General features: G+C 43.8%; 1 protein-coding gene across 6 annotated transcripts in view; it reads left to right on the top strand.

The window, feature by feature from the left end:
- LOC138303601 (rap1 GTPase-activating protein 1-like) overlaps nucleotides 1–23,213 on the top strand; it is a 256,978-nt gene that overhangs the window by 130,807 nt on the left and 102,958 nt on the right. For all 6 annotated transcript variants that reach the window (XM_069242891.1, XM_069242892.1, XM_069242887.1 and 3 more), the window contains 2 exons: nucleotides 4,793–4,896; nucleotides 20,641–20,719. In XM_069242891.1, the coding sequence (XP_069098992.1) occupies nucleotides 4,793–4,896; nucleotides 20,641–20,719 (183 nt within the window). The remainder of the gene's footprint in view (nucleotides 1–4,792; nucleotides 4,897–20,640; nucleotides 20,720–23,213) is intronic.

Raw genomic sequence — 23,213 nt, forward strand, 5'->3', positions numbered from 1 at the left:
GACAAAGGGGAACACTGGATTTTACAACATGTTTGGCTTCCCTGAGATTCCAGAACTAACCATTTTTATTAGGAGACTTAGGGGAATACAGAAAAGTAGAAAAAGTATTATTACCAATTGTCTTTCTCTGCATTTGTGCTTTCCAAATGGAAGACAGTGTGTAAGAAAGAAGTCATTTTGAGAAATGGCCTCTAAATCACATGCTATAATGGGTATCCCCAAATTCAGAGATGTGCAAATAATCACTGCTTCTTAAGTCCATATCTTATTGCTATATTGGAAATACATAGGTTTCCTTGATACCTAATTTTCATTCTTTATATTTTACGAATGAATTACTGTGTACCCCGTAGACAGTGAAAGACCATTTCAAGGTGCAGTTTCTTCTGGGAACATAGGGTTTTTGGTGAATCTACAAGCCCCGTATACAGGGAGTGCAGAATTATTAGGCAATTTGTATTTTTGAGGATTAATTTTATTATTTAACAACAACCATGTTCTCAATGAACCCAAAAAACTCATTAATATCAAAGCTGAATATTTTTGGAAGTAGTTTTTAGTTTGTTTTTAGTTTTAGCTATGTTAGGGGGATATCTGTGTGTGCAGGTGACTATTACTGTGCATAATTATTAGGCAACTTAACAAAAAAATATATATACCCATTTCAATTATTTATTATTACCAGTGAAACCAATATAACATCTCAACATTCACAAATATACATTTCTGACATTCAAAAACAAAACAAAAACAAATCAGTGACCAATATAGCCACCTTTCTTTGCAAGGACACTCAAAAGCCTGCCATCCATGGATTCTGTCAGTGTTTTGATCTGTTCACCATCAACATTGCGTGCAGCAGCAACCACAGCCTCCCAGACCCTGTTCAGAGAGGTGTACTGTTTTCCCTCCTTGTAAATCTCACATTTGATGATGGACCACAGGTTCTCAATGGGGTTCAGATCAGGTGAACAAGGAGGCCATGTCATTAGATTTCCTTCTTTTATACCCTTTCTTGCCAGCCACGCTGTGAAGTACTTGGACACGTGTGATGGAGCATTGTCCTGCATGAAAATCATGTTTTTCTTGAAGGATGCAGACTTCTTCCTGTACCACTGCTTGAAGAAGGTGTCTTCCAGGAACTGGCAGTAGGACTGGGAGTTGAGCTTGACTCCATCCTCAACCCGAAAAGGCCCCACAAGCTCATCTTTGATGATACCAGCCCAAACCAGTACTCCACCTCCACCTTGCTGGCGTCTGAGTCGGACTGGAGCTCTCTGCCCTTTACCAATCCAGCCACGGGCCCATCCATCTGGCCCATCAAGACTCACTCTCATTTCATCAGTCCATAAAACCTTAGAAAAATCAGTCTTGAGATATTTCTTGGCCCAGTCTTGACGTTTCAGCTTGTGTGTCTTGTTCAGTGGTGGTCGTCTTTCAGCCTTTCTTACCTTGGCCATGTCTCTGAGTATTGCACACCTTGCCAAACTGGTGGCAAGTGGCATCGTGGCAGCTGCACGCTTGACTTTTCTCAGTTCATGGGCAGTTATTTTGCGCCTTGGTTTTTCCACACGCTTCTTGCGACCCTGTTGACTATTTTGAATGAAACGCTTGATTGTTCGATGATCACGCTTCAGAAGCTTTGCAATTTTAAGAGTGCTGCATCCCTCTGCAAGATATCTCACTATTTTTGACTTTTCTGAGCCTGTCAAGTCCTTCTTTTGACCCATTTTGCCAAAGGAAAGGAAGTTGCCTAATAATTATGCACACCTGATATAGGGTGTTGATGTCATTAGACCACACCCCTTCTCATTACAGAGATGCACATCACCTAATATGCTTAATTGGTAGTAGGCTTTCGAGCCTATACAGCTTGGAGTAGGACAACATGCATAAAGAGGATGATGTGGTCAAAATACTCATTTGCCTAATAATTCTGCACTCCCTGTATATCCACACAACCAGAAGGGTCCAGCAGATGCAACAATATATTGCTTGTCGAAATCTGTCATAATTAGAAGTTACTGATGAAAATGTAGACACAAAGGGCCATTTTTTTTCAACTCAATTTCAATATATTTTTATTCCAACTGTTACTTTCTTTAGAAAAACCTTATAGGATCTACACAAATGACCCCTTGCACAGTTCAGATTTTAGTCTACTTTTCAGAAATGCATAGCTTCTCTAGATCCACCATTGGTTTCACACCCATTTCTACCACTAACTGGAAGGAGGTTGAAAGCAGAAAAAATAGGAAAAATGGGCTACGTCCCAGTAAAATGCCAAAACTGTGTTGAAACGTTTGGCCTAGCAGCAAACCGGTTAACAGTGTGTTTTTCTGGCCCTGGTTTTAGGAATTGGTTGGTAATTGTTCTGCGAAAAGTTGAAAGTACCGTTTTATGACAGAAGTTTGTGTCACCATCATTATGAGTCAGGCAACGGTACCCCCCCTATTCCAAGTTGTACTGGGTGCAGAAGTGCAGCTGGTAAAACCAAATGTGTTTCTGCGTTGATTTAATTCATTTTGTGGAAAAATGGTCCTGGAGACTGGCCTACAGTAGTGAGTCGCATTTAGAATTGGACCCATCAATTCTTGGTCCAGCATGTTTTGTCCCATTCTGCACCCAGTAACTCACAATGGCCAGTAATAGTAGAGATGCTGCCTGGAATCGAGATGTCTGACCATGGTATCTCTATGGAAACTCTTACTGGGGCCATTATTTGTGTTTAGACTCTGCCTCTGTGAGCTAACTTGCATCTAAGCACAGCTCCTGAGCTTGAACCAGTTTGGGATGTTCAATGGAGGAGGCAGTGTTGTGGAAAGGTGGCATGTGCAGATGGTGGCTTAATAAAGTTTCAGCATATTCCACAGTTAAGGTGCCCAGAGCCACATACTTCCTGCTTACCTTGTGCTACATAATTGTACCTGAAAATGTCAAGGCACTTGTTCTCACCAGGGGCGTAGCTTGGTCAGTAGGATTGGCAGTGACCTTCAGATTTTCCAACAATCAGGGTGTCATGTAATGTAAAAAACATTATAGGACAAGCAGGTCACATGAGAGTGGCTAAACAGGCAGTGGAAAAGGATAATAATGCAGATTGGTAGGGGTACTAAGTGAGAGAAAACACAATGGGGTATATTTATGAGCCCCTTGTGCCACCTTGTGCCACCTTGAGCCTCATTTTTGTACGCTAATATGGCAAATAGGTTGGCAAAAACTGTGCGTCATATTCACCAAGCGACAACACTTTGTAAACCCTTGTGCCACATTATGCCTGCCCCAGGCATAATGTATGTAAGGGGGCTTTCCAGCGTTAGGAGGCCCAGAAAAATGGTGCAGTAGATCTATGAGATTCCACTGTGCTATTTTTTGCGTTATTTTTAACACCTGACTAAGGCAGGCGTTAAAATGGCGCGCCCATTGTTTTCAATGGGCCTTCTTTCGCTTTGCAAGATTAGCATCAACACATTTGGCGATAATGCTGCAAAGCGCCAAACTAGCATCAAGATTTTGATGCTAGTTCCCTAATGTGTGCCATGGTGCACTGTATCATAAATAGGCTGCACACGTGGTGGTGCTAGGGGGTGTGAAATGAGGGGGCAAGAAAAGTCGCACATCACACTGGCCTAATATTTGATCAAATAACCAACATTGTTGAAGAGTTTCAAGCAGAGAGGTAGAGGGTGTGTGTGCGTTTTTGTCTGAGTTAATGTGAAAACATTCCTTGTCAATTCCGACAGACACTTCACCATGCCCACCTGAAAGCACCTGCACTCTACTATTTATCAGAAAATACAGGATGGTGCAACACCCCAAACATCCCTCCCTATGAAGCTAGGCCTCAGGTTCTGACTGTATCACTCAGCCAGGTCAGGGGTTTCATGCATCAGGCTTTGCAATCGGTGGCTAGTGAGGTTTGAAGTATCAGTGACGCAGATGCTTTGTTTTGTGACAGATGACCAGGGAGCCCACCTAAGCAGAAACACTTCTTCATTTCTTCAGGAGGCACAAACATTTCTAAAAATTGATTTGATTTGGGGAGCAGAGAAAGTTTCTTATCCAAAAAGGACACTCAGACATTTCATGTCCTTAAAGGGACTCAGAAAGAGTCAGCTCAGGCGTCGGCTGCTAAACGGAAGTCACGTGACTCATGCAGCTCCAGGAATAAAATATTACCAGCGGAAAGCTTGTGGTGTCTTCTTTCTCACGCAGGAAACACACTCCTCAGATGAAGTGCAGTTCACAGGGTATCACACTGTGCAGTAAAGCGGAGTCACAGGCCACATCCCAGGGAGTCACATTGTAAAGATGTGCACTCCCACCTCAGCATCCCTGGATTTGCTCCTAAATCCAGAGGCACCAAAAGAACATAATCACAATCTAGTTCTTAGTCTACCATGTGTGATTTTTGTGGTCTTTGTACAGACAGCTTGAGCCATCTTGAATGTTTGAAAACATAATTTTCTGGATGGCCACCACATTGTGTCCACCACATGGGGTCGCGCAACATGGTGGCCGTCTTAAAAGTAGAAGAAATAGACTTTCAAGACGGCTGGATGCCACTTTTGGCTTTTGCAGAACAGGCACCTTTTAAAATAAATCATTCAGCACAGGCAAACACAACTGCAGCAAGTTAGCCAAGTGAGTCCACATGGCTTTGCCAATGGTTGTTTGTTTTGCACAAAGTGTTTTAGAATGCCATTGAAATATTGAATTAAAATTATGTAGAAAAATAAACTTTCCTATGACATGAAGTTTTATCTGTTAACAGACATTTTTTTCCCCCTAGGAACACCAGAATTTCTATGCCACTGATTCCAACCTGGGCCACATGGTCCTTTCGGTGAGGTATGAGCAGATTGATAAACTTGAGCACCTGCGGCTGCTGCTGAGGTGAGTGTTCGGTGGCCAAATTCTTTCTCCATCTCTGGTTCTCTCTCTCTCTCCACCCAGTGAAGGTTATGTGAAAAGTACACAGTTACAAGGAACACATTCCACAAATAATGAACCATTTCTTCTGCTGCAGCATTCTAGAGCATGGACGCTGTCTGTGCAATCTCTAGTGCAAGTGCAAACTTCTGCCTGCACTGGGGACAGTGTAGCATTGAAAGACAGATGTGGGGTTTCAAACTGTTGGTTCATCTTTAAATGCAGAGGAATTTAAGGAGTGCCCAGGGTTCCCAGGACTATGGAAGTTGTGACTTCGGCCGCCGCTGGTGAGGCGATACCTGCCAGGTGCCCAAAGGATGCACTAATGCAGTGGTTCCCAACCTGGCAACCCTGGGGGTCCCCGAAGCCCCCTCAGGGGGTCTGCAACTGCTTAGAAAATTAAATATTATTAACACATTAGTTCCCCAGCTTTCAGTAATGACTCAGTGTGGGGTCCCTGGATTCCACTAATGATTCAGTGGGGGTCCCCGGGTCCAGTAATGATACAGTGGAGTTCCACAGAAGTCAAAAGGTTGGGAACCACTGCACTAATTGCATGCCATTTCCTGGGTGTCGTACACTCAGTGCGCTATCTGGCAGTCAGTTTGCATCTGCTTCTTCATTGGTAATACATCACAAGTGCAGGGGCAAAGTTGTTCCCTCATTTATACTGATCTGTCTCTATGGGAACAACAGAGCGTCCCCTTGACATCATGCAGGCGCAAAACATATACTCATGAGATCTGTACTACAGAAGGGACCGCACAACCATCTGCAGCCTTTTCTCTCCTACAGAAGTGCCATAATACACAAATGGGTGCAAAAGCCCTTTAGGGGCCGATGACACTTGTGCAATATGTCCCAGGCTTCAAATTTGCTTGTGGCAAATGACTATTACTTGAGAGTAAAAGGATAGTCTCATGTAAAAGTACAGGAGCTAGTTTCAAATAAAGACACAGCATCACTCGAAATGATAAGATATTCCCCAGATGGAGAACACACTCACATAGGCATCATGCCTGCACTTCTTCGGTCTTTCAGAGAATGTCTAAAGTTCAAATTAAACATCTTCATTCAGTTTTACTCTCTGGCGAGATACTCAACAATGTATGAATGTTGAAATGTACATCCCTTCTACCTTTTGAGTTGATCTTCACAGAGAAAGGTATTTAAAGTTAAACAAAGATCACCTGGTTTGGTTAATTGCACAAGAGCGCTGGACTCTCGTTGGCTAGTTGTCCTGAAACCTCATTTGCAGAGGTTTGTGGGATGGAAGGGGTGTGCTGGTTAAGAGGTGGAAAACATATTTCACCTCTTGTCCAAGGCAGAAACACTACAAAGTTACTGTTTACACTGACATATATGAATCTCTTTGGACCTGTGTAGCATAGAGCCTGCTAGCTAGTGATGAAACTGTACCCCCTGCGCTGAGTAGAAAATAATTCCACACACAGTTCTTTTTACAGGACTTAACCAAGCGGTGGAAGGCCATTGCAATTGTTTTAATAGTGTAGGTTGAAGTGTAAACAGTGGTGGCTGCCACTCATTGTGGGTGGCGGGGCATGACAGGAAGGGGCGGACAGGGTGAAAAAAATGTTTTAAAAAAATGCTTACCTCCAGGGGAGATGAGTTTGTCTCCCTTCTGTCCTCTTCCGGCTGCACACAGGCTCCCACCTAATCATGAGGCTGCTGTCACCAGCATGACAGCAGGATTGTGATTGGTCTGAGCAGCCTGCTTCACTGATTAGACTGGGAGTGGGAGCCCGTGCATGTTCTCCACTCGGCTGTGCAATACAGCTAGATAGAGAACATGCAAAGTGAGTATGTCTGTTTGGCCGGGCCAATGCGGCCGGCCAAACAGACATGCACACTTTGTGCTGCAAAACCCCTCCTACAGCCCTCCTCTACCCCCTCCCTCCAGCCCCGCCCCTTACTCCCAGTGAAAGGCTTTCCTTTCCCCACAATCCAGTGGTGCAACGCTCCTCCGCTTAGTGGAGGAGCCGCCCCTGAGTGTAGGTTGCTCCTTGAAGTGAAGTCATTAGCGTGTTTCCGAAGTGGAGATGAAAACAAGCAAGTCTCTATCGAAGGTTAGTGTCAGTCCCTGTTCAGGGGGGCACAGTGGGGCAATGGAGAACAACCGCAGCATTTTGAAAAGTTAGCCTGGAAGTGCGCAAGATCAGGACTCAACAATCCCAACGGTGCAATAACCGAACGTCCAACCCACCGCTTTGCTTTGGTAAGGAAACATCATAATACTCATGTGAAGCTTAATACTTCACAAACAGGCTATAGTTCCCATAGTTCTGATTTTATGGTGTAGGTCAGGATTTTCGAGTATTGAAGGGTTGCAATACCATGACCAGAATGTTGAGGGACAATATATCGAAAGGTAGTTTATATGGATTTTCTATACATACCTCCACATCTACATTACTTGGTGATATGTATATCTTCCAGAAACATAGCTGTGGAGTTAACATTAACAACATACCTCCCATTGTCTCTCCATATTCTGATCACAGTATTGTGACCCTTTTACAATCTGCCATTGAAATCTCCACCACAACACTGTCTTACAGGCCTCGCTAGAGTGGTGTTTAAGTTCTCCTCGGTTGGCTGGCAGGGTCCTTCTCACTCCCTCTTCTGGGAAGCGGTGTGCTGGCTGAAGGTCCGTCCTGCTTGTGGTCAGAGGCTGCAGCGGGTAGCAATGGGAGCCAGTGACTGGAGTCCTTTAAGGTGTTTGGAGGCTTTGGAGATGATGTAGGCTTCCAGCTGTCGACAAACTCACTACTGGACTCAAATGTGATGAGGATTGAGTACAGGGCTTCGAAGTCAGAGTAGCCGCATCAGGTGCAGTCTCTGATGCAGTGGTAGTCGACCTGAGCACAATTCTTTGATGCAACTGCATAGTCTAGTCAGGCACAATTCTTGAATATAGCGACACTATCCGCTCAGGTACAGATTCTAGTCACAGTTCCTGCCTTCAACCGTTCGTACGGAGAGCCTGCACCAATGCTCCTCAGGGCTTGCAGACTGCGTATCTCAGTCTTCCTATTCTGATGGACCTGATACAGGTAGTAGGCAACTGGTCTTGAACTTTCCACACTACTCCCTAAATAAAAGCAGCACCTACAGCTTGCTGAGCTTGTTCAAGAGGTTGGATGATGTGAGAACATCTCTTGAAGACGTCCTTTAGTTTATGTATGTAATCAGCCCGGTGAACCTGTTTTAATCTGTTTGTAATTTCAGATTTTCATCCATTCTGCCTTGATCGGACATGCACCCATCACAGCATTAAACAATCCATTCGTAGCTGCTGCTAAGGAAGCTTCGTCAGCCAGTGTATGTTGCAGCCAAATGTCCTTCTCTATAACCTGCTCGCGTCTTCACTCAGCACCTGCCCAGATGCTCTTGTATCATTCAGACATAACCTGTAACTCCTCACCTCATCTCAATGGGTTTTGGCACATAATTCGGAAATTGTTTTTTTTTTTAAACTGACCAAGCCTTCAGGTATCATGGGGCATGTATTATCATATCCCTTCCAATCCTGGTCATTCTCTCAGAGACAGGAGTGTTTCTGCAGATTCATTTTAGGGATCGTCTTGGTCCTTGTTGTTGGAAGATGTTGTGTGTGGTCCGTCACAGTTGCTCGGCATGGAGGCTCTAGCCAGTCAGCTCGCGGTGCACTTAGGACTATCTCAGGTAATAGTTGGGCTGTGAGCTTGTGCTGTACAGAGTCTGGCTGGGAGAGAATGGACACAAGGTGCAGATTGAGGGTATAAGGCGCACGAGTCCACCTCTCATCTTGATCTCCATCATGTAGTGCATGACTAGTTGCGCTGCTGCACACACTTGAGCTTGTCTCCTTGTGCCCCTGTGCCTTATGGGTATCTAGCACTGTACGATATAGGCACCCTCTGTGCAGCTCCCCCAGCATCAGCCGTCGGCTGAGGAAACTTAAAACATCCACTATATCCCCCTTCCTCACTAATCCAGAGTCTAATGCCAACAGTAATCTGGAGAAGCAGATCAGGAAGAGATGGTGCAGGGGGTGCAAAAGCCCTAACTCTATCCCTCAAGTGAATAATTTAATATTTGAATTTCTTGTGGATCTGCTTCTTCTCATGCATTTTTTTATATATGCTTTATTTTGTAACTTCCTCATACCAATTCATGAAGATGGCCATTGTTCATTGTCTATCTAATTATTTTGGATCTATCTATGCCTTCTGGAGTTTCCTAAGCATTTGAAATCAAATATATCTTCCTCTGGAAAATACTTCTTTTTCTTTTTCTGAATGAGACTCACACAGTGTTTCAGAAACGTACAAATGCTTTTTTCATACTGGTGGTACATGGTGTCCTTCTTGCCAAGGGCACTTCTTTTTTAGATTTCTTGCCCCGATCCTTTACTCATTTACCCTTTTAGGAACAAGTAAAGGTATTGGCCAGCCTTGTGCTGCAGCTTGTCGCAGGGAGGGAGGTAGCGTTGTAAGGAAAAAGGAGGAGTCTCCCATTTATCTGCTGACTGCTCTTAAGGAGGGAGGACAGAAGTATCTCTAACCCCCATGATCTGGGAAGTTTTCCAGTCTCAGCTGTGAAGCTCATGGAATTTCTTAGGTGTCTGAGTCAGTGAGTCTCTGCTGCATGCACATTCATCCTTATGGGGTCCGCGCTAGGGTCTTGACACTCCTGCCTGTCTTCCACTTATCTACATTATTTCTAAAGCTCAATTGCTCTTTAGCGTTGAATGCTTTCACACTTTCCTGAGTCTTGCGACTCCCTAAGACCTGCCTGCCCAACCCATGTTTACCTGTCGTACCTACACGGATGAAATCACACATTCACTCAGCTTGCCCCTGACAATTTAGGAATAAACACATAAAAACTTCTCAAGTATATTTATCTCTGCTAACACCGTCTGAGGTCTTACCTGATTGGCGGTTCAAGTGCTTGTTCTCTTTCCACCCCAGTTCCACAAGACAAGATCTCCATTAGCTTTGGCGACTGGGATCCTTGTGTGAAATCTGGTCTCAGTTGTTCCCAAGGGCGGTTTCTCCATTAGGGCTCAGAGGCTGAGCACCACTGAAACATCTACACATTCCTGCACAAATATTAAATAGATCAATTTATTTAGAAATTCAATTTAATCTCTAAACAAATCAATGTATTTAAGTCTGGGCTGTTAGTCCCAGGCTGCCTGTCCAGGAGACATAAGTCATACACTAAATCAACTTTCTGAACTGTGACACAGACGCTGGGTTTACCATTCTAAAGCCTTCTTTGCCATTGTAGTCTATGGTAGTGTCCACTGTGGGCTAGTGATGCCTTCAGCATCACAGTTCGGGGTGTTGGGGTCTCCATCCCTGCATGAGGGCAGCCATCTGTCATTTTACAGGCCCAGATCCCACCCTTTCCTATTCATCACACGTAGAAGTGGATGAAAGCACGTATGATTTGGTGCCTTGTCCTCGGTAATTGTGTTATTATGCTAATCTTGTGTTATGTACATTGTGCTGAGACCCCTGGTTATGCTAACCTACCCCACTGTGACACCCCATGCCCTGGCTGCATGTCACTGGCCCCTTTAGGAATACAAATGCTGTACTTGTTCCCTCGTGAAATTGATGACGAGCAGGGTTTTTGATTCCTTGCAAAGTTGACACAAATATCTAAGTCAAGCACAAAGGGAGAAATATGTGCTTATGGTAAAGACAGTTATCTGCTGTATAAGGACAAAACTGGCTCTATCTTTATGCCTTAACATTGATCCCTAAAACATTGATTGATTTACACACAATGAATGTTAAAAACGTCAGGACAATGCATATCAGCAAATTAGTTTCCCTCTTATTTCACGTTTTACTTAATCTTGCATTTCCCGTGAGTGTTAACAATTTTATCATGTTGTGTTTCTGTATTTTGTTTTCTGTGCATCTTATTGGTCTTGCATTGTGCATACTTTGAGCCGTGCCAGGTGTTTATGAAGGACTTTGAGAGCTCAGAGGGGGAAACCAAAGCAACGTGCCTGTCAGTGGGTTGGCCTCTCTCCAGAGCATACAGGACAATAGTCATGTATTCCAGTTACAAATGAAATTCTGTGGAAATGTGTGTGAAAGGGGTGCACAGATGACAAAATATCAACAAGGCAAAAGGAAATAAATTGCTTAAACATGAGTGAGTGAGTGCAGTGTATGTTTGAAAGTGGTGAAGTGAGGGAGATGTGAGGAAATTCATTCAGGAAAGAATGAAAAGAGGGTGCTGAAGAGGAAGGAGAGGGACTGAAGATGTGCATATGGACGAGATATGCAGAGAAAAAGGGCAAACATACCTAACATACAAGCGCACATAACAGAAGTCCAAAACGTCTTCCACAGGCCTCAATACCAAATAATTCACAGACTCACAATTTCAGAATTGAAACATTTCAAGACTCAATTATTTATGACAAACCATTTTTGTTACTCATTTATTTTAAAAAGCTAGTAACCGTTGACAAAGCCAGTAGTACTGACAGGTTTTAGGGGTAAATCTAAGAGAGAAACCAAAATACCAGTCTGGTGGTACACTATGGGAATCACAGAAATGTAATTTACATGTTACCTTTTAAAGAGCCCTCAATTTTTCAAATCCACTAAAAGGCCTGCCAGTACATATTTCTATATGACTGACTGCAGCCAGCACTGCAGGTGCTCCAGAAGCCTGGTTAGAGAAGTTTCTTCCAAAGTTGTTGCCGTACGCAGTGGTAGACACTGGGCAAGCACACACTTTACTGGGCGGAAGTTGTTGCGCTCTACACTCTGCACTTACTGTAACTGATGAATATATTAATGCAGTAACATATGGAGCCGTTTTTAATGTGTTTAATATTTCAAGACTATACTTTCCCACTGATTTATTAGCCTTTCTATCACTGAATTAATTTGCTTAAAATGCACCATTTGCCAATCTTCTTTCAATATTTCTGGTGGAGGACCCACCCTGGAACCCACGTTTGTCTAGCTTGCTCACGTCGTTTGCTACATAAGTTACACTCAGCTTTTACACCCCACCAGTTTCAAATGTCACCAGCCGCCATTGGTCTCTCCCCTTCTCAGCCGAGTGCAGTGGTTCTCACCTGAGGCACCAATTTGTCAGAGAAATTTGAGGAAAACACAGGGATGCCTATGTGAAGTCTGCACTCATGTAGGGAGGAAGACAGGCAAACAGTGGCGGCTGGCTTGTATTTGGAGTGGTGGGGGAGGCAAAATACAGATGGCATTAAAATAATAATAAAAAAATGACACTTACCTTCCTGACTTGCCACAAAGTCCTTCTCTCTTCGACGCTCCGGACCCAGGAAACTGCACTATCCAATCCTGGTGCTGCTCTCATGCTGTTGAACAGCAAATGAAAAGCATCAGGATTGGAGGGAGCGGCTTCTCTCAGCGCTCTTGAGAGCACTGGAGGCTTGTGCGTTCTCTAAGTCCGCTGTCTAAGACAGCTAGGTTAGAGAAGTTTAAAATGCACATGTCTAGCTGGCCGTTGCGGGACGGCCAGCCAAATTGACATAGGCACTTTAAACATAAGTGCGGAGCTCCCTACTGCAACTCAGCAACAGTTGCCCTTCCTCAGCCTGACACCAGCTCAGGATGGGTTGCTGAAAAATAAAATGGTAATAAATAATCTTTATAACCATTTTATTTTTCAGCTGCTCTGGGGCATTTTTGTAGCGGGATGACACTCCTCCGCTCTCATGGAGGAGCCGCTCCTGCAGGCAAAGTGCAAGATCGGTATGCAGAGTAGAAGCATGCTCCTCTGGAGCAATGAGCATGTAATGCTGACCTCTCCTCTAGCCACATGACTGTTTGCTGACATTGCTCTGAATGAGAGTACAAGACAGAAACTGAAACGTACATTGGCTGGCGCACAGCCTTTTCACAAGAAGAATGACAAAGGACGTTGAGAAAGATACAAAAACGTAAACTATCAGATGCAGCTAAACTAGTTATTTTATGAATCCTTGCTTAGGATGCCAAACACGAGAATGGGGTCAAGTGCACCAGAAGCGAGGAGCCACAATACAAAAACAAGATGGCTGCTAACACATCAGCATGGTGTTAGCTATTACAATGGTTTACAAGCAATTTTATTTGCACAGATTCACACTTCTCTCATATCATGAATGTACCTACAGACAGATTTACACCTTGAGAGGGTTGTGACAGGTGAGGAGACTAACAGATACAAGTGAGGAGGTCAGTGGGCAGGTAAACAGGAGAAGTATATCATTCTGACAGCCTAGGGCAAGAATAAGGAACTCACATAATGATGTCAGATAGGAGCTGCTCAAGCACTGCTATGGGAGGCAACTCTGCCCAGCACACGCCTCCCCAGAGTCTGATAAGCCTAAAATCCTCCAGGATTAGTTTTATATCTATCTCTTTCTGAGGAAAAGAGACGTGAGAACTCAGTCCCCCTCGCCTAAAGAACCAAAGGCAATCAGAGACAGTGAGCCTGATTTACATATCTGTCACAAGGGTGAAGGATGTCCCATCTGCCGAAATCTGAATCCCATTATAGTCTTTGGAATATAGATGTCGGCGGATGGTATATCAGTCACCGTCTGACGGAGTAAGCTGTCCGCCAATGTCTAAATCAGGCGCATCGCTTCTTATCACATCCAATGTAGCTTCAGCAGGTACACATCTCACTGTAGCATCACTGGGATGATGGCAAGACCCTTCAAAGGTGGACGTCCCACCCAGGAATTCACTGTTAAGCTCTATCTTGGTACCTTCTTCAAGCAATGTAACATAATGTAAATATAGGGCCTTCAGATTAATACTCTGTTGACAATAACCACATTGTCCAATTCTACCACAGTCAGCTGTACTTAAAATGTACAAATCTGACACCTCGGGCTCACTGCAGGGTTTTGTTCCCTCCTGGGGTCACACTACATAGACCTTTTGGCAAAGGCACTCAAACACAACATGGTTATCAGGGCTGTGAAACCTTGTGGTGTATTTGACTTTTGCCAGTCAAACCCTGTCTCTTCTGTCACTGAACCTGCACAAGGTATGGTACGGGTTTCAATTTTAGAATATCAGCTTAACCCACTAAATGCTAAATAGAAAGGTACTAAAACCTAGAATCTGTCAAAGTATCGAAGATTAAGTGGTTTGCTGGGGAACCTTCTGGTCACAAGTCTCTCTTGTTTGAAACTGTAACACCAGGCCACAGCTAATTATATTTGCCCCTAGATACATGTTTGCGTCGCGCCAATCAATCCAAGTCTGCCTGTTTTTTTTTTAATATGCCTTCTCTGGAAGCCCAAGGTGGCCGCAAAGTTGCAGTCCTTGTCACGTATGTGTCAGTTACTCTGACACGAGAGACGGGGAGTTACAACCATATCGAATTGCCCTGGGGAGGGTAGAAGATGGGAGGATGAAGGATTGCCATCAGTCACAATCATGTCACCCTGCAGTCCCTAACAAACATCCGGCGGGCATCATCGGAACCCTGAAGCAGAAATGGTAAACAAAAGATCTTCACCACTGCTCAGCTCCACTCTAGTCCCCCTCACTCAGCAGACATGTCATAGCGGTTGTTAGGTACCACGACATGAGGCACTGGCCACACTCCTCAGCCTCCTCCAGCTGAAGAGTAACCCTCACTCCATTGGGCCTCACTCTGGCCAATGATTTGACTGCTACAGGCCTCAATCATCAATCAACATGTGCACCAACTGGACAACAAATCCTAGGCATAAGTCATGCAGTCCTCAAGTGATGATTCGAAAAAGGTGTGGCAGGAATGCACTGTGTTCTTCTATTTGGAGGGAGCGTAAATATTCAGATGGAGCCCTTGACTCCTCCATCAGATTATAACATAGAATAGTGGTTCTTAACCTGTGGTCTGGGGACCCCTGAGGGTCCACGAATCCTCCTTAGGGGGTGCAAGACCGCTTAGCAAATAAAATAATATGAAAGAGATTAATAAAGTGTGCATAAATGAAGAAGCAAAATATACAACTGAAAAGATTTCTAGATGAGTATCCACAGACTTGTGGGAATAGTGCAAGTGCATCAAACAGAATATAGTATGGGCGTTGAGTGGTGTCAACTGAATTTAGAAAAGGTCCAACCTTCCTATTAAAATCCTTTTTTTTGTTATTTTTATATTTGCAAATAAATCACATATTTCTTAATCTATGTATTTGCTTGTGCTTGTATTTTTTGTGTATTGTTTTATGGTTACTGTAATCAAAAATGGTTAAGCCAAGGTCCTCTGTTTACAGTAATGAGTCACTGGAGGTGGAGGTCCCCAGATGCCAACAATGATTAAATGGGGGTCCATCAAAAGGTTAAGAACCACTGACACAGAACGTTACAAATTATATTATACCCCATATTTTCTTATCCTTAAGCACTCTGAAGTAGTCATGAGGCACCACGGGCACAGCGCACTACGTTGGAACTATTATATTTTGCAACTATAATTCCGCTGGCTCGCAAATAGGCATGTGCAGGGCATCAATGCTTGGTTGGTACAACTATTAAAACAGGCATCACTCCATCTTAGGAATACTAAAGGACAACACAAAGAGCAAAGAAGCTAGGTATACAGTGAATGACCCCTCACTAAGTCTTCTGTCAGACCCATTGGTCTTTCCTAATGATGCAGTTGCTGAGGTTCTGTGTTGACTACAAATGTTTCACCTGTTTTACCTCTTATATCAAGCTGGTTATCTTTTTTGACAAGTTAGCCTCTGACAAAATCCATATACTCTTGACCTAATACGTTGGCACATGCAAGAACCCAGATATATAGTACAAATACAGTTACAATAGTACTCTCTGGTAACAGGGATGCAGTTGTCCCCTTCGGAGGTCATCCTCCTCATGGCAGGTATAGATGACAACAGTGGGTCATACTTGAAGCCATTGCTGTCTTCAGTACAACTGAAGAAGGCTTCTTGGTGCACATCAAGAGCAAGCGTCTGTGGCGTTTATGGGGCCTTTGTGGCATAGCACTGAGGGATAGCAGAATCATCAAGGGGGAGGTGTGAGGATCTGCGATCCAATCCATGCTGAATGGAAGCCTCCTAAAGAATTAAGGGTCAGATTTAGAGAAGAACCACTTTTCTTGCGCCCCCTAGCGATCCACCAGTGCCACCATGTGTGCGTTGTATTTAAAATACAGCGCAACATGGCGTACGGTAAGAGGCAATAGTGTCAGAATTTCGCTATTAATGTACTGTTTAGGATTAGCGCCAACATTTTGGTGCTGCTCCTGCAGAGCACATAGGGGCCCATTTTAACCAATGGTGTGCCCCCATTTAACGCCTGCTATGAGCAGGCGTTAAAAATGCTCAAAAAAATGTTGCATAGAAATATTTTAGATTTCTTTGTGCCATTTATTTGGCCCACTTAATGGGGGCAAGCCCCCCTTGCATACATTATGCCTGGCGCAGGCATAATGTAGCGTGAAGGGTTACAAAGAGGTGCACTGCGCCACTTTGTAAATCTGGCGTAAATCTGGTGCGGTGAATTTGGCCCTGGTCGGCCATATTATCATTAAAAAAATGACTTTAATGTGGCGCAAGGAGGCGGTAGGGACTCTCAAATATGGTCCTAAGGGAGTATCCTTCTTCTTTGTCCTCAATCTGTGAGTTGAAAAGGATTATGAGACCCTTCAGGCACCAATGATAAAGTTAAATGACTTCAAAGAGTTTGCTGGAGCTCCTCGCTAACAGAAGGCCTTTGAGATCTTGAAAGAGGCTCCACGTACATCTTCTGCATGGACTTTCCCTGGTATCCCAAGGATTTGTTGTACAAAAGGATGCACCTGACCGAGGAGTTAGACCTTACTAGTTCAGTGGAGTATTAGATGGCCAGAGGCGTTTATGACGTCTGGGAGGTTGTGGCTGAGTCAGCAGTAAAGGGTGATATTGAAACTGACTCCTCAGTGATTGCCTTGCTTCTGGATGCCACATGTTTGCAAAAAGACCAGAGGATCATGAGATGAATACTGCAATCTAGAAGAAAAACCATGAACCACTTAAAGTTAGTAATGCCCCTTGAAGGACTCAGACCAACAAAACAGCCATGCCAATGGAGAGAATCTCTCCACATTTTTGTGTGGATTATTTGCAGTTAGAGAGGCTTTCTGAGCTGAAAGTAGGATCTGTCGTTTGAGAAGGGGAAAAGGCACGTCATTTACATCTGTAGAGGTCAGACGATTTGCCAGTTTCATACCTAGAATTCATTGAAGGTCAGATGTGTTATGTCATTAGGCAGCAATTTCACCAAATGATTTTAGCCGGGTTACGAGCTTCTTACTTTACCCCAGTTTGTGCCAAACTGAAGGTTGCTTTTGGAACACATCTGCCTGTAGCTGAAATCTAATCCAAAGTTCAGTCATACTTCCTCTCTGCTTCTGTAGTCATGGAAACTCACATGATGCCTAGCAAACCTAAAGACCGGTGCCTCATAACTGGAATAAACCAACAGGGCTGGTCAATGCTGGAGAACACTGGGGAGTTCGGCAAACAGCCCAGCAAAGACCTCCTCAGGCATGTAAATTGGCCATATTTCATTGTACCTGTAACAAAGGGAGGGCTTCCAGTTGGCAATAAGGCCAGGCAGGTGTGTGCAAGCCTCTGTCATATGGCAGCACTGTTTTAAAACTAAGGGGCGTAATTATAGGCCCCTAACGCCACAGGAATGTCACTTTTAGTGTAAGCACAGTGCTGTATTTACAAGGTGGCGTTAAGCCGCTTTTTGTGGCTTAACGCCATCTTGTAAATACGTCCCCTTTCCACAAAGCACTGTGCGTGGAAGGGGCGTGCAATGGCTTTTGCTGTGGGCATACCACAGCAACATCCATTGCATTTTGACGCTGCCTCGGATTTATGAAATCTTGTAAACCTGAGGCAGTGGCAAAATCTAACGCCACCCCAGGGGCGTTAGCAGGGGGCAACGAGGAGGAATACTTTTATTCCTCCTCATTTTTTGCTTTTTCTATGCGTGCTGAATTCTGACGCATGCATAGAAAAAGCAAAATGCCAGAAATTATTGTTTATGTGCGGGAAGGTGTCCCTTCCTGCACATAAACAATCATTTGAAGATGTTGCTTTGGCACTTCTGTGTGTGCTGATTTCTGCAGCACACACAGAAGTGCCAAAGCGCAATTAGTGATTGTTTATGTGCAGGAAGGGACACCTTCCCGCACATAAACAATCAAACCCCTCAACGCAGACATCCCTGCACAATGGTGCAAGGATGCCTGTGTTGGCGCTGGCAGCTAAATTTAGCACCAGTGCAGGAGGAAACGCAGGGGTGCGCAGTATTCCCTTAAATACAGCGCATCACTGTGTTTCTAAAGTGATGCAGTGTGGCACTGTCAATTTTGGCACAGCACGCGTTGCACCACTTTTCTTTAAATCTGGCCATAAGACCTGTCCAGCTAACTCCAAAGCACTTAAAAACTTTTAACTCAGTCAAAATCTATCTTTAAGCACTTGTTAACAAGGGGAAATGTGTTTATTTCCCAATAAGACCAACACAATGCATGCGTGCTGCAGCGCAGAGCACATATTCAGTACTCAGGACCCTATATGCTTGTCTAGACATGGGGATTGTACTGGAATGGTTTACTTTATGTAAAATGCTATTACAGACAGTGAACCCTCACCTTTCCATGAGGCTGTAAGGCTGTACGTCGTGCAAGAGAGGTGATGACACGAGGAGCAGGCCAATCTTAGTAGACATGTCTCTGTGCTGTGATTTCCCACTTATGCAACATAGCACAGCAAATGTGGTTGCTGCACTGCATTGGGTAAATCTGGCCCTACTGGTCCTACATTTCTTAAATGTTTATTAGGCAAAATGATGTGTGCCGGTGCCTGCATCTCTCAGCAACCCCTGAACGACCAAGCCTTTGCACTGAGGTAAGCTGCCAACGATAGCCACTAAGCTGTTCTTCTAAATAATGCAAATATGTTCTTGATTTATATTAATGGTCCATCTCCTCAAACATTTAGGCGATTCCTGTATTTCCAGCATCCCTCTTTTATAATTTTAATGCTAGTTAATATTGTTCCATTCCTCTTTGCTTTTAATATATTTTTAGGTTGATAACTTGTGATGCACATTTCTAAAGATCTCGTGATGTATTTCCATACTGATGTCAATCGTATGACACTGCATCTGACACCCTGGGCTCTAAAGGCAAGTCTTGTGTTTGGTTGCTCCCAAATCTTTGACACTTAGGCCCGTATTTATACTTTTTTTGCGCCGCATTTGCATCGTTTTTTTACGCAAAAACGGCGCAAACTTGCAAAATACCATTGTATTTTGTGGCGCGTATTTATACTTTTTTTTGCGCCGCATTTGCGTCGTTTTTTGACGCAAAAACGGCGCAAACTTGCAAAATACCATTGTATTTTGTAGGTTTCCGCAGTTTTGCTTCAAAAAGCAGCGCAAATGCGGCGCTAAAAAAAGTATAAATACGGGCCTGTAGGTTTGCGCCGTTTTGCGTCAAAAAGCGGCGCAAATGCGGCGCTAAAAAAAGTATAAATACGGGCCTTAGTTTTTAAGAAGCCATTGTTCACTCTCCGCACAGTATTACATACTTAAGTGCACCTGCTATCCTTCTCCAGCTATCAAACAGGGTAGGAAGGAGCCTGGGTTCACAACACACAAAGAAAGAACACCTTTTCACAAGGAAGTGTTTAGATGATATGCCTGTTGTTTGTCTATAGCACGTTAATGACTATACTAAGAAAGAAACTCAAGAGAAGAACTTTTGTTTCATGGAGTCATACAAGTATTATGCTCATCACAAGTGGCCCAGTTAACTGTGATGGACCTGGTAACTACTTTTTCTACACCTGTCACAATTAGGAGTTTGACTCCCCAGTAATTCTTGATGGCAGGTCAAAGAGCAATTCTCAGTAATTACTGTAAGATGTTTATTTTGCATTAAGTACCAAAATCTGAATATTATGAATATTAGTCCACATTGCCAAGCACTGGCTCATAAGCCAGAGTTATATATTGGCTACAATACATATATACCCAGCAGGGTCAGGTTTTATCAGGTCAGACAGATATTAGCACAGGCAGTGGTCCACTCATTACAGGAGCCTGAGATTAAAACAAGAGAGAGAGCAGAAGAATTAGGAAGGAGGAGTTTACTTTCTATTACTTTGAGCATGGATACCTGCGGGTATTGTCAATGTTTCGACCCTAATTGCCCGCAGCTTGTGGGTCTTATCACAACAGATCATATTGGAGTTTGTCCTGGAAATTCATTAGGTCAAAATGATCCCTGAAAATTCCTGGGCAAAAATATGTTAAGCTGTGTAGGATAGAAATGCACACTTTTCAGTAAAAGTGAATCAATCGCTGCAAGCCACGGATTGGGAGGTAACAGGGGTCTTCAGCAGGAGAAATGGTCTTCTTTAGCTGCCATCTTGATCTGTTTGATCTGCTGAACAGTTTCAGTCTACACCAGCAATCTCTCTATGTTGTGTTAGACATTAGGGAATCTCTGAACATTAGAGATCTCAAATGCGTCACTTACTACCTTGGACCAGACCACTCTTGTAACGGGGAGGCTGTAAAGAGTGGGTGATGTGAAAAGTCCTCAAACACTGCAGGTGACATAATCACCCCACCTTTCAAGCTTTTCTAATTTGGACTTTGCTTTTTACAGGATGCGGACGTGCACCAAACATGATCTGATCCCCATCTCCTGCCTTACCGAGTTCCCCAATGCTGTGCAGATGGCCAAGGTGAGGTGGGGTTCAAGTCCTTTCCTGGAAGGTGACTACTTCAAAATGGACCTAGGAATAATGGAAGCACACAGTAGGCACAACCACCCAAGCTTAATGTTCATACTGAGGTGCTCAGATATCAGAGCACACCAGTAAAGTGTCATTACTTTCTTGCTGCGACGTATTACAACTCGGGAGCAAGGTCCTCTGCAGTATCATGAAGCAGACAGCCTCATCTTCCCTCAGAAGGTTCAAGGGAAATGTTGTGCATTTGCTTAAAATCACCCTGAGGGCCAGAATCCTGAGAAAATAATAGAGCACGATGCTGCGTTAAATTTGGCAGCGCCGCGCTCCGTCATTTTAAAAATGCAGGGATGCGCCGTATTCAGCAGAATACAGCGCACCCTTGTGTCGCCCCTTGGGCTAAATTTGCTGTTGAGCGCCAACACAGCCACCCTTGCACCATGGTGGTGGAGCTTCATTTTGTACAGGAAGGGACACCTTCCTGCAGAAAAACAATCTTCAATGGCCATTTGCTCTTTCTATGTGTGCTGCAAAATGTGAAAACTCATAAATCTGGGGCAGCGTTAAAAAAATCCAATGGGTGTTCCTGTGGCATGCCCACAGCAACACCTATTGCACTCCCCTTCCACGCAAAGTGCTGCATCTGAAGGGGCGTACTTACAAGGTGGCCTAACGCCACTTTGTAAATACTGTACAGTGCATAGCGCTTCTGAGCGTAAGGCCGGTGATAGGGCCTTATAAGTCTGGCCCTGAGTGTGCTAAAGGACGAAAACAAATGTCCACCTTTTCTGGAGAACAGAAGAAAGCAGACACGCCCCATCTGTAAGACTTGCAGGGCAGGTGTTACACTTTTCTTTACATCTGCATACATTCTAACTCTAAACAGAGGGAGATTTGGAAAACAATAGAGGGGATTTATTTTTCCCTAGATTAAGTATGTAGTGAGCAGGAGAAAACCAAAATAAAGGCATTTTTATTTTAAAAACATGAATTTCCCATCTAAATCAGGAATAATGGAATGCATGTGTCTGCAACGAGATCCCTCCTTCCAGTCGCAAAATTAGCATTCAGCATGAGTTGCAAACTCACCTACCTCATGAATATCCATGAGATAGGTCCCTGATTGCAACTTTATCTGGATGGTGGCCATCACAGGGATGGAGATCAGACCACCCTGTCTGTGAATGCTTTTAATAATGTTCGGTAATCTACAGAGCCTGTTTTCCTGAAAGCTGCATTAAAAAAAATAGGCCTAAATTTAAGAAAAGTGCTGCTGCATTATATGCAGCGACACTTTTCCTGCGCCCCTTAGCCTCCCCTAGCGCCACCATGTGTGCGCCATGTCTAACATATGGGGCACCATGGCGCAGGTTAGGGACAATAGTGTCATCATTTTTGACGCTATTGTAGTACATTGCAGGATTAGCACCAAAAATTTTAGCACAAATCCTGCAAGGTACATAGGGGCCTATTAAGAATAATGGTGTGCCCCTTTTTAACGGCTGCTGTGTGCAGGTGTAAAAAATAGCTGCTTAAAATGGCGCAGTGGAATCTCGTAGATTCAGCTGTGCCATTTTTGCAGTCCCCCTAATGGGTGAACTCCCCTTTTGCATACATTATCCCTGGCGCAGGCATAATGTTTCACAAAAGGTTACAAAGTAGTGCAATGGATGCATTGCGACACTTTGTAAATCTGTCGTAGCGCGTTTGGGGCCAGAAGTATCATCAAGGCCATTTGCGATTCGGAAATAGCGATTTTTAAGAAATCAATATTTCCGACTCACAAAGTGCCATGCATCACATTTGCGAATCAGTAATAGCGATTTCTTAAAAATCGCAAATGCTACTACAGAGTCGCAAATTGCGATATCGGCCCTATTCGCACCTATGCGTTGGCCCATTTCTGCGAATTTTTTGCATTTCCAAAATTGCGATTTCTGAACCAGAAATCGCAATTTTGGAAATGCAAAACCCCAGGGTGCTGGGGGCCTAAGGCCCCTTCTGCTGCAGCCCAAATTTTTTTGGGGGGACATGTAAGGTGCACACATGCCAAAAGGGCATGTGTGCTTTACATGTACAATTAAAAAATGCATTTTAAATGCATTTTTAAATTTTGCACATGGTTACCACCAAGTTCAACTTGGTGGTAATTAGCGATTCCTAAATGCCAAAATCGCATTTAGGAATTGCTTCATAAATGTGCTAAGGAATCGCAAATAAGGAATCCTTATTTGCGATTTCTAATTTAGAGAGTCGCAATTTGCGACTCTTTAAACAGGGTCGCAATTTTAAGGAATCGCTACTTTAGCGATTCCTTAAAATTGCGTTCAGAATGTATTTCATACATTCTGAAATGGCATTTTGCATTCGCAAACGGGCATTCGCACCGTTTGCGAATGCAAAATGCTTTCATACATCTGGCCCTTGGCCTTGTTGAGACACTTTAGCATCATCACAAGTGATACTAATATGGTGGGAGGAGGCGCTA

This window comes from Pleurodeles waltl, chromosome 7, assembly GCF_031143425.1.
Source record: "Pleurodeles waltl isolate 20211129_DDA chromosome 7, aPleWal1.hap1.20221129, whole genome shotgun sequence".
In the NCBI taxonomy this organism is placed as follows: domain Eukaryota; kingdom Metazoa; phylum Chordata; class Amphibia; order Caudata; family Salamandridae; genus Pleurodeles; species Pleurodeles waltl.